We start from the raw sequence: 12,531 nt of genomic DNA, 5'->3' as shown, positions 1-12,531 counted from the left end.
TCTGTAGGGTGATAATTTCATTTCTATCAAACAATGTAGCATCCTTTGTTCCTAACCCATTACCCAGTCTACATCAGTATATATATCCAGCATGATTTTTCCCCCCATTGATATCTGATGTGTTTTCAAAGTGTTCCTTTAATTTTTTTGAGCAGTGTATAGCCTTTCTTGATTGTAGCATTTTTGCCCCCCCCCCCCCCCCCCCCCCCCCCCCCCGCCCCCGCTGTTTATGCCCCGACCCCAGACCGGGACGTAACATATATGATGATGATGGGCATAAATTACGGGGGGGACAGAGGGCTTGTAGCCCCCCCAATAAATCAAAACCAGCTAATACAGCCCTCCCAATAATCATGTTTCTCCCGTAATGGATGGAAACTTCAGCCCCCCCAATAATCATCATTTCCCATAATGAGTGGAGACCCCCCCAATGTTACGCCCTTGACGATGATGCATTTATAATTTTGGAAAAGTGCTTTAATGTTTAGGCAGGTTAACATGTCGATCCTGTTCGCTACCTGCCCTATTCCTATAGCTGCCCAGGATGCTTGTAAAGAGGAAATGCTCGTTTATCATTTTACGACAGCTTAGCTGTGAAGGAAGTAATACTTTATTCTTAAATATGTGTACATTTTGAGTTTATTCAGTATGTACAAGAGAGCTATTTACATTTGGATGGTTATTTACATTTTGTTATATTTCCTCATAATTGTAATGTATAGTATTCAGAATCAAACTTAATATACATTTTGCTGGATTATTTTACAGTTAATTCCTAATTCATGGATGCATCTTATTAAAGCAAAGAAACTAAGATGAATCCTGACTGAATCCTGACTGAATCCTGACTGAATCCTGACTGAATCCTGACTCTTCTGCATTTAATGGATGGAATTTGCCGGCCTGTTAAGCTGCTGCTGGTTCACACCGTGAGAACCTCACACTGATAATCATTTTTTTAATCAAGCTTTTTCTATTGAGAGTTGACCAATCAACAATACTTTCACACCGACTATCAGAGAGTACAGTGTTCTCTATGGGAAAGTCTGGCTATGTGGCATTATACAGCAAGTCTTATTGGCTGAATGTGGAGCTCAGCGGGTTAGGGGTCTGTGCCTGAGTCTGTGTCTGGATGCTGGTGTGCTTCAATAAAATACTTTCTTCCACTGCAGCACAGTCCCCTGAGTTCACAGGGCTGTGTCAGGTGTGTGTGGGTGAGCCATACTTCTCCTGGACAAACGAACGTACAACTATAACTTCACTCAGAAAACATGAACGCAGAGCCTCCCAGCAGACATGTGAGCAGAGGGATGAACAGGCCCTTACATGCAAACGTGATCTTTTCCAGACTGAGGAGAACGTCACAGGAATGGCTCAGGTGGTGTAACTTGGGAAAGTATCTCTGGGTCTTGTGGCTGGCTTTCATATCATAGCTAGTTTAATATACATACTTACACAGAGCTCTGTGTAACCTTTGAAAAGCTCACAGATGAATGTTACTTTGTTATGGTGATGTGGTCCCATAAATACTCTTGAGTGTGTAGGTAGCGGGTGGGGTCTTCAGTCCTGGCTGAGAGTGTGACGCTGCAGGCTTCCATAAGAACCAGGGACCTGCTGCTCTCCTCCATAGACAGAAGCCCTGGGCAGAGGAGGGCCCAAGACCAGCACCGGAGCAAGCTGGCGAATTCTCTCGTCCAACTGTGGAATAGAATGGAATGGAATATCTTCATTAGCATTGCAGAAGCACAACTGTCACTACACAAGTACAAAGGAGTTTAGGCTGCAGCTTCCATACTGGATGCTGTTACTGATACTAAGTTAACTAAAAGTAGAGCAGAAACACAGAAATGAGTTGGCGATATGAACAATGCAAATAGCGTTGACAGAGATGAACAATGCAAGCAGCATGAAGTGTCCAGCAGTAATGATCAAGAATCACAGAATCAATCTGTGGAAACAGGAAATAAACACCCAGTGTGGGTGAGTCACTGTAATAGCCCCCAGTGCACTGGGGCCTTGGTAGGGAAATATCTCAATGAAAATGAAGAGACTCAGAGTCCTGTAGTAACTATTGAGTCATCCCTGTTATACCTGAGATACCCTGTTACCCTTACTTTGTGTCATTAGTTTGCAAAGCCGACACTCCCCCCCCCCCCCCCCCCCCCATGCATCGTGCATTGACAAACCCTGAGTTATCTAAATGATTTGATAACCACTGCTGTAAAATGCTTATTGAGGCGATCAGCATTTGTTAAACTGGCTCTAGTGAGTCGGGATGGTTATCATTAACGTAACGGTACTGCTACTCTTACTTTGCTTATTGATCTGGTACTTTAATGGTACTCTTATTGGCACGTTTTATTGAAGAGGATAACAAAAAATTGAGTTAAAAGCGAAATTAACGTTGCTTTATTGTCTCATACATACTCTATATAAATGAACATTCTTGAGTTTCAAACTGCAACAACATCGTTTTGGAAAAAGTTACTGTTATGGATTATTTTAGTGCATTAGGGTTGGGGATTAAGGGTGTAACCCGGCCCCCTTCCCATCATCCCATGCGGTCACCGCCCACATGATAAGTGTCCAGCCAGGAGCTGATTGTAAGGTGTGAAAAGTGTGAAGGACTAGGATAGAGTGATATGTTAGGATAGAGGTGTGAATGTTCAACTTTTTTATATTAAGACACAAATAAACCAGCATTCTTTCCCAAACCATGTGTCCAGCTCCGTCTGTTCCACCACCTGCCTTTCCTACTCACCTGTGATATTATATCATAATGTGCTTTAGTGAAATTAAACTCTTTTTCTTTGCCAGTGTTTTTGCTACTCTGTGTGTCAGGGCTGGAGCTCGTCCAGTCCTGTCCCTTGAGTTCGGTCCCCTTTCATGTGACCTTAAAGTATAACGTAGCTATTTATAGTTTATCATTAAGAGAAAAGTAAACGCTCCTCTACTTACAAACTTTCAACTTACGAACTTTCAGACATACGAAGGAAGACGACTGTAAGTCCAAATTGTGTTCGTTGGGCTCCCATTTCCTGTCCGCAGCATTTTTTTTCTGCATCCCAGTTCTGCATAGTATGACTTCTGGCTGCTACTCCAGCGTAGCGTTCGGACTCCCAGCATCCTAGTTCTTTGTACTTGTGTATCCCCTTAAAATGATGTTGAATAACAACTTACGAACATTTCAAGTTACGAACGGCCGTTCGGAATATATCTCGTTCGCAAGTAGAGGAGCGTCTGGATTGTTCGTGTAAATATGACATGTCTAATAAGCTGGTTGCCAGCAGGGGCGTGATAAGAATCTCTAAGAGGGAGGTAACATATATAAAAATGAGACCACAGAAAGTGGGCAGTGCTGCTGTCACAAAACAGTTACACTGGCAAGTAACAGAGAAACTTAAAGAGCAAAAACATCTGACACATTAATGCAAACAAGAGCACTAAGAAACGGAGAGAAAACTGAGCAGAGGAGCTGAGTGAAGCTTCATCTGCATTAAATACAATCGAGGAAGAAAAAGCTGAGAAGGGAGGATCTCTGGGAGGAAACCGGAGACACTGGAAGGAGACAGACTGCACTGCTAAGCATGAAGAAGCTCCTTGTCGTCACCTTCTGTCTCTGCTCAGGTAAGTCCAGCCTGACCTCAGAGGAGTGCTGCTCGACACTGACTGCAAAGTCCACTCACACCTACATGCCTGGATTCAGGGCTGAATCTGAGGCAGCATCAATAGTAACGGTAGCAGTGGTTAAAGTTCCTGAATGTTCTGTTAAAGTCTCCAGAGCAGAGCAGCGACATTGTCACTCTGGTAATGTATGCAGATGTCAGGACTAACAGAGAGAGATGGGGAACTTTACAGATACATTCTGAAACACTGAGGTAACTTAACACTCAGCCAACACTCAGCTTGGCCAAACAGTTAATCTCTCCTCCAAAATGCATTACAGCCACAAAACAGTAAATCCATGCCTAAAAGAGACTCATACCAACAAAACATTAGCACCTAATATCTTTCTAGAAGAACACTATATCTCACACTAAAGAATGACCTACAAAACAGTAAGAGGCAGCACAACAAAAATTATAATTTGGATCATCAGTAAAGGATCATCGGTAAAGTAACTGTGATGTCATTTCTCATAATCATTGCATTACAAAACAGAACATTTCACTCTATACAATGTCCAGGAATGAACAAACTATGTTGCAGTATATTTCAATGGCCTTTACTCCTTACTGTAGTGTAACGACAAAATCATCATCAGTAATTTTCAAACAAATAAAAAGAAACACAACAAATGCTAGTATTTCAGGAAATACTGCAGAAACAAAACACACAGTGCATATTCACACGGATATGTATGTGTATGTGTATGTGTGTGCATGTACATATACCTACAAACACATACTCACATAAACACACACTTTGCAGCTTGTCTACAACTTGTATTGTATGTTTATATGTTGCAGCAGGATGCTGGGTGGTGTCAGGTGTGATCACAGTGTCTGGATATGAAGGACAGTCGGTCAGAATCGAATGTTCTCATGGTAACACAGGAACTAACTTGAAGTATTTCTGTGGGAGCAAATGTACAAGGTATGAAGACATTCTCGTCAAGACCGAAAATAATCATCCAAACAAGACGAATGGGAGGTTCACCCTGCATGATCATGGATCAGGAACCTTCACTGTAACCATCACTGGACTGAGGATGACCGACACTGGGATATACTGGTGTGGAGTAGAGCGAACAGGCGTTGACATCTACACAGTGGTGGACCTCAAAGTGACAGAAGGTCTGGTTTATCATATTCATTCAGTAATCTCATTCAGTCCCTTAAATATCTGCATCCTCCTTATATATTGAAAGCCAGTGTTTTCCTAAAGGTATCTTACACCTGTAGAGACTACAAGTGTTATTTTAATGACAGTTGTACTTAAAATATTACTTTACAATTGATTTAAAAAGTACTTAATGAAATCTTCCTACTTCATGCTACTGTATGGGCAGCAGGGTGGTGCAGTGGTTACCTCTGGGACCTGGGTTCCAGCCAGGGACGGATTATGGGTTGTGTGGTCCCCTGGGCAAAATGTTCGCGAGGGGCCCCCCACCAGCACCACCACAACCACCACAATTCAAGGGCCCTTGGCAGCCAAACGCCCTCCCTATAGGGTCAGGGGCCCTTGTAGGCAGAGGATCAAAGAATGTAGGCCCTCTAAAATAGACAAACGAAAATACATTGTTGATAAGCGTTGCAAATTGTTTTGGGCTAGGGGCCCCATGGGCCCCCTGCACCCCAAGGGCGCCTGGGCAGCGGCCCCACTGGCCCGGCCCGTAATCCGTCCCTGGTTCCAGCCCCTGCTCTGGTTCTGTGTGTAGAATTTAAATGTTCTTCCTGTACTATTGTGAGGTTTTCTTTGGGTTTTCTGGCTTCCTCTGTGAGAGAAAAATCGACTAGAGAGGTATTTTTGTATACAGCTTTGGAATATATTTTTATATTAATGCAATGGTACCTGTGTGTGTTAGACAGCTAATACCCAAGAATAAGCTAAAGAGAATTAAGAGTTAACTTCGGTATTATAAACATGTGCTTGAACTTTGTGCTCATTAGATTAAGCAGAAATTCAGGCTACAGAACAGAAATGTAAGGTTAGATAGACAGGACATGAAAATGACAAAGGCTGCAGTTGTGCGGGGGCTGCATGCAGGTGGCCAGACCCATGAGGCAGAGGGTGTACAAAGTGCACATGCTCTGAACCTGATATAAGCTGCATAAAGTATAGTATATACACGCTTGCAAGATGCATGCCCCACCCTACATGGTTTGATCTGCTTCTGAGGAGGGGGCACAAACTGTCTGAGTACCCCTATAAAAGTTATGTCGACCAGAAAGTTCTTTGACATAACCACGGAGACATCATCCCTGAATTCAGTAGTAAAGCGACGCCCTACTCCAGAGCACCAATTAAGTGTCACAAATTTCCACCACATGTTGTTGAATGAATGTTCCCCCATTGCCCCTATGTGTGTGACTGTGCCCTGCAATGGGTTGGTGCCCCATCCTGGGTTATTCCCTGCTTTGTGCCTGTAGGTTCGGGCCCTGTGACTATGTATAGGATGGACTATGGATAAGTGGTTTCAGAAGTTGGGTTAATGTTACTGTACAGAAATGATTACTATAGTTAAGGCAAAAAAGCTGACTGTAGGATCCCTGAAGGTGATAACAGGCATGTGACTCACTCTTTCACCCTACAGCTCCTACCACCACAACTACCACCACTCCCCGAACTACCCCCTCTACTACGCCTCACTCCACAGCGCCCCCACCTGGTACCACTGTGTATAATCAGGAGACCCAGCCTACAGGTACCTGCGTGTTCTTTCTCAGAATAGTACATATTGCATTTGACCCTGCAGTTTACCCATCTATCTATATAATGCTTTATGTTTGATGCAGTCGTCACAAACTGGAAACGTTTTACCTTAGAGATGTGAACTTTACTTTTCCCGAATATTCCGGTTTGTTTTGGTATGTTTCCCATCTGCAGTTTCTCTGTTCCTCTCAGCTCCATTGTCCACCAGTATGACCGCGGCATGGTATGGTAAGATTCACTCACCTCCACACTCTAAGCATTAGTAACATCAGTTACATTAAATACACTCAAATGCATTTTCACACAGAATTTAATATTCATGGAGTCTGGGTTGTTTTTTGAGTGTCAGAAATGTGCATATAATAAATTATAACTTTTTATAATCTTTTCGTTCCGCGAAAATCACTTCCTGAGCCCAACTGGGAGAGAGGAAGCTGACCAGCAGCAGAAATATGGCAGTACTGAGAAATCACATGATTTTAGAGGAATGAGTTTACAGAAGTATGACGAGGAGATTATCCACTGGAGGGAGATGGGAGCGTGTATGTCACCAGCCTGCGTCGTTTCCTGGCTGTGCTGCCTAGTCTGTGATCATAGCCACACTTTTCCAGTCTTCAGATAGATAGAACGACCAATGAGGTGAAGCACATTTTAAATGGCTTCTGTACCTACAGTAGCTAAATCAGGGGTGAGTTTCATGATAATGATGATTCTTAGCGTCTTACGAAGACTCTGAAGATATATCTTATAAAAGGTATATCTTTTCCTACCTCTGTTTCCTGAACACTCTCTTAAGAGATGGCTTAAGGGAGAGCGACCTTAATGGGCACTGGAGCACCTGATTGTGGTTGACATTGATGGCTCGAGAATTCATCATCCCCTCCATGCAGAAACTGCTTGACTGTTGCATGAAAGATGTGGTGTTCTTTATAAATGTAACACTGCTGGAATCCTTGAAAATATTGCATTAATCAGAATTGGGGGGAAGCTAAAAATAAAATACAAAATTAGCAAATTGTATCATCTAAGTGTAAGTGTGATTTTTGCCGACTGGATGCACAAACCTGCCTCCCCAGAATATAGTATTACAGCTTATTTTTCTTTGTTCTATAAAACAGCTGTAGGCACCAACATGTCGGCATGTCATTGGTAGAAGGACGAACAACGGCCCAATAGCCGAAAGAAAAGTTGCGTTACTGTCTTAACATAAGACAATGTCCTATATGCTTAAGTACTGACTACTAAGAATTATTTCAGGGTGTTTTTTGGGGAAAAAATATTAGACAAATATGTAAATGGACCTGCAGCGTCGACTCGTATCAAGTTCATGAACTAAAGTTTTAATATACGCTGACTCTGGCAGATTTAGAGAGGTGTGTGCATTGCAGGGGTGTCAGAAATAGGGGAAAGAGTCCAGCACAATATCAGCAAAACACCCCCCTCCCAATAAATAAATAATAAATAAATACTTAATCACCAGCACATTCCTTATCTGTCATTATGAATCCGTGTGTCACAGAGGCCAATTTGCTGAAAATTCAGAGAGCAAGGATGAAGCCTAACAGAGATTGTCGTCATGTATCAGACAAAATCACTTAATCATACGGATCAGTTATTTTTTAGTTATTTTAAGTGATGTTGGTTATGAAACCCTTACCGATGTTGGTCTTATTTTAAATGAACTGTATGAGCGGACAGAGAGAGCCTCAGATCCAAGTTTAGGAAAGATTTTGTTATGGAAGATACACTTAACTAAGAACGTTTCAGGAAACACAAGTGTTAATAGACAACTTAAGGAAAAACTTACGAACGATGTAGCGTTACGAAGGTTCCGGGAAACGTACCCCAGAGTAAATATAGAAATGGACTAAACGATCAGGAACGATTATGAACTGAAATGTAACCTTAGACTGCAAACTGCGATATCTGTGCAACTGTTAAGCGTGACTAGTAATAATTAACAGTAAGAATAGCATAACCATAATAAGTATGAATAATCTGAAATAATAATAAAGATGTTTGTGTTACATTGACAGATTTGTTTCAGTTACACTTGATTCCCTGTAGTTACAGCACACAGTTACCTCTATAATACTAGAAAAAGAAGAATATCCACAGAGTCCTGATAAGAGTCAGAAATGCCTGAAACTGCAGCAGGACGCTGAGTAAAGTCCAGCCTGTCAGTGTTTTCATATAAGCCCTGGATTTCGTATGAGTCTGTCCGGAATATCACAGCATCCGTGTTTGTCTGCTTATTCTATACTAATGACACGTATTCCTCATGGAAACCTTTCCTGTGTGTCTCTGAGGGCTGTCAGCATGTAGCCCCTCATGCTCTCAGTGATGGTTTCTATAGATGACCTGTGATCACTGTTCCCAGATCAGCTGGTTTACATCTCTGTGGGTCTGGGTCTCGCAGCCCTGGTGTTTGGCTTGATTGTGGCTGCAATCATCAAGGTACGACTCAAAGCTGGGAGATCAGAGGGTAAGTACATCTGAATTTTACACATAACACACACACACACACACACATACACACACACACTTATAAATATCTTTGTGGAGACTCTCCGTTAATTTCTATGGGAAAACTCTAATCCCAACATGACGACCCTAACCCCTACCCAGCCATAACCTTAACCATAAGTAAAGAAACAAAATACTAGACGTTTGGCATTTATAGTTTTTTGATTGCATTCTCAGATTTTTGTGGGGACCTGAAAATGGTCCCCACAGTGTCAAAAAAAAGTTTTTATCCCATTGTGGGGACATTACGTGATTATAGAAGCTGTGAGTGTGATACCTACTGTGTGACAGACTAACTCTTATTAACACTCCCCAAACTGCCCCATCTATGGCTCCTCACTCCACAGCGCCCCCACCTGGTACCACTGTGTATTATCAGGAGACACAATCTACAAGTACATGCATGTTCTTTGTCAGAATAATACATGTTCCTACTGACTCCACAAAAACACAACAGAAATGTCATTGATGTGATCCACAGAAACCGTCTCCTGCAGCATACAGAATCCCAGCATGGCACCCATAGGCACTGGAAGTAGAGAAAAGGTAATCAGGACATTAAATTTATCATCCTTGACCTGTAGTTTCTATGTGTAACTTGTACAGGCAGAGCTGTTCCTGTAGCACAGGTTCTGTTGAGAGTCCTCCATCCTTCTAAGAAGTGATGTTCAGCCTTTCTGTTCCTCTCTTGTTACGTTCTTCAGAGGGTGGATGACTGTGACGTGACGCTCCAACAGCATGGTGCAGATACTGCTGTAAACCTACACAAAGACCCTAACCACGTCAGCTCTACATCCTGCAAGAATAACTGTATCTATGAAAACTTCACCACAAGCCCCCTAGATGATGATCTCATCTATGCAAACACCATCCAATAAGAGGCTTCAGCATGAAGGAGATTCAAAGATCAGAAAACTACACGCTGCAGCTTTACCAAGCATCTAACAACACAGAGTTTCTCCAGCATGGGCATCAGCCCACAAGCTGAACTTCACACTTGTCTTATTCCTGTGGCCCATATCTTTGTAAGAAAAGAATTTCCTCCAATCAGAGACATCTCAGTGCGCAACACAAAGATGATCACATCATCTCCTTCAGAAGTTCCAATGAATCCTTTTTTGACCTTCATTCAGCAGTTGAGACCTTCCTTGCCTTTTTGCTTTCCTGGCCATTTAATTGCAGTCGAGCTTTATTAAGCCATATCTGTTGTGTTAGCTTAGCCATTCCAAACCTACACTCCCTTATAGTGTTTGATTTGAGCACAGGCATGATCAAATGGCTTCCATGACAACAGGGGTCGAGATGACAGCATGAACCACACTGATACCGGACGTTCTGTGGTAGGAGTGGCTCAGCAGGTCAGGCCTCTGTGCCAGTGGTGTCTCTATTGTGTGTGTCACAGAAGAGAGCATGATGGGATACATGAAAAAGCATCATTCCACTGTACTGTACCACTGCAAATAAAGCATCATTCCAATGTACTGTACCACTGCAAAAAAAGCATCATTCCACTGTACTGTACCACTGCAAATACATCATCATTCCACTTTCATTTTCTTGTTCCTTTGAATATATTTCAGGTGCCCTGCAGACATGCTCCCACTGCACAGCTATGCTCTGGCTCTCTGTTTACACATGAGCCCCCAAAAGACACGTTTCATCTGCAGATTTCAATGCTGCTTCATCTCTCCTTTGTGTCACACACACAGCTGCCTTGCGCTGCACAAAGACTGTGTCACAGAGCTCTGCATAAAAGCAGAAGTGAATTAGGCTGCTCATGTGATTTAGCTTTGATGCTCAAACTACAATATCTCACTTGGATGTCTCAAAATAAAAATTTAAAATGATCTTTGTATATCTCACTTGGACATTTTAGTCACTCCAGCATAGAAACTGACAAACACGAACAGTCAAACACGCCTAAAAAATATAAACTTTTGTGCCGTCCTACACAAAATAGCTCTTTTCTTACTGGTCTCTGTCTCTGTGAGGAAATCTTCTGTCCTCAGTCAGCAGCAGGAAGATGGTAGCTGGTTACCCTAAAACAGCCACAATATTCCCTCATTACACACAGACTGAATGTGTTACCTACAGTTTAAAGGCTCATGTCTCAGTCACTCAGTTCAGTCTGGCTCTTTCCTTATTTGGTAAAAGTGAATCTGCATGCAATTATCTTTGGAAGATCAAATCCTCATTTAATGACATGAAGAAGACCACAGGTCTTTCAGAAGCCAGAACTGAAGTAAAAGGGAAGTGAGAACACAGACGATGCATCGCAGACGATGTCCTTCGGCCGCCTACTGGACCAGCAGCCCGGGGGCCAGACGCGGCCCTTTTCAGTGTCTTTGCGGCCTGCGAGCTGCCTGCAGATCTGGCTGCCATGTGGATGCTATGATACCTGTAAGTAAAACTGCAGCAATTAATGTGTAAGTATCACGTGCTGGTGGTGCAAAGGAGAAGAGGTGAGTGCAGGGGCAGCATTCAGAAGAAAAACTGCCAAAACCTACTGATCTCATGTTAATACATCGTTAATGAATCGTGACATTTTATCTGAAGCAGTTACTATATTTGTTACTATATCTGTTAATTCTGTAAACCTCTGTTAACTAATGAATGAACAAGTCAAAACAACAAATCAAATACTGATCTCATGTTTGTTCATTAATGAATGATTCATACCTCAGTAGTAACTGAGTTATTATTAAGTATTTGTCCCCCGTGAAGTGTTACCTAAAAGCTCCATCCACCTAACCCATAAAACAGTAATCAAACCCAATCAGAGTATAGGCACAGAATCTAAAACTGCAGAAGCGCGAAAACCAAAGAGAGGCATAAACCAAAACAGCTAACACTGAAACTAGCGACTAGCCATACAGCCTCGTAAACCAAAGACTATCATTTCGCAATGAGAAAACGGTCAGACGTCTTACATAAAGCCCTTAAGGAGCCGCTAACGCGAAGCGGCTGTATCTTTGGTGCTTCCGGGCTTTGTGATCGTGGGGGCGTCGCCGCCGTGCTGTCCTGCAGCGAGGATCCATGGGAAATTTTTGATAGTCTATCTGATGCATCTCAGAATAAAGGAATGTCCACCACATCCAGTGTTTGCGAATCTTGTACTGAACCTATCAAACGTAGCTGGATACACATGAACACTGCACTTCACTGCCCACATTATGAGCTATTTTTAGCCACACTGTAGTTTGTGCAGCCCTTGAAGTTCTGTGTCTGTTACACTGTACATATACTTTGTCTGTTTATACTGTCCATATACTGTCGTCTGATGTTATATGATGTTCTCTTGTCTTATGTCTGCTCCGGATCATAGTGAGCAGGATGGCTTGTGGTGACTAAATGCAAAGAGTTATTTCTGGTCAGAGTTTTATATTTAAGGTGGGTGGTTCATACTGATCATGGCTGGCTCCTTCATCACAATTTGGGGGTCAGTTACCTTGATTCCGACAGATTCTGTCTTAATCTACCTTGGAATTTATTGCTTCCTGGGACCAACACAAAAGGATGGAAGTCTCATTTTTTGACCATTTTCTTTCGTTGACCTTGAAGTATAATTTGGCTATTTAACATTTATCAGTCAGAGAAAAGTATTGTTTGTGTAAATATGACATTATGTGG

The 12,531-nt window shown here is 42.4% G+C and overlaps 1 protein-coding gene across 2 annotated transcripts; it reads left to right on the top strand.

The window, feature by feature from the left end:
- The first annotated feature begins 3,346 nt into the window (after positions 1–3,346).
- Positions 3,347–9,565, top strand: LOC125741615 (CMRF35-like molecule 5). Of its 2 annotated transcripts, none has more exons than XM_049012774.1 (6): positions 3,347–3,627; positions 4,470–4,796; positions 6,257–6,367; positions 6,550–6,603; positions 8,756–8,860; positions 9,383–9,565. In XM_049012774.1, exons 1-6 carry the CDS (start codon positions 3,588–3,590, stop codon positions 9,496–9,498), a joined length of 753 nt encoding a protein of 250 aa, XP_048868731.1. In that variant the 5' UTR covers positions 3,347–3,587; the 3' UTR covers positions 9,499–9,565. The 2 variants fall into 2 exon arrangements, with proteins under 2 accessions (XP_048868731.1, XP_048868732.1); XM_049012775.1 differs by having other exon boundaries at positions 6,568–6,603; positions 9,383–9,564.
- Positions 9,566–12,531: the final 2,966 nt, after the last annotated feature.

This window comes from Brienomyrus brachyistius, chromosome 5, assembly GCF_023856365.1.
Source record: "Brienomyrus brachyistius isolate T26 chromosome 5, BBRACH_0.4, whole genome shotgun sequence".
In the NCBI taxonomy this organism is placed as follows: Eukaryota; Metazoa; Chordata; class Actinopteri; order Osteoglossiformes; family Mormyridae; genus Brienomyrus; species Brienomyrus brachyistius.
The sequence above is the reverse complement of the archived record's forward strand: the minus strand, read 5'-3'. Positions and strand labels throughout refer to the sequence as shown.

Coding starts and splice junctions, on each gene's coding strand:
- LOC125741615 (XM_049012774.1), top strand. CDS start 3,588: ATGAAGAAGCTCCTTGTCGTCACCTTCTGTCTCTGCTCAG. Junction 6,368..6,549: donor TCAGGAGACCCAGCCTACAG/GTACCTGCGTGT, acceptor TCCCATCTGCAG/TTTCTCTGTTCCTCTCAGCT. Junction 8,861..9,382: donor CAAAGCTGGGAGATCAGAGG/GTAAGTACATCT, acceptor TGTGATCCACAG/AAACCGTCTCCTGCAGCATA.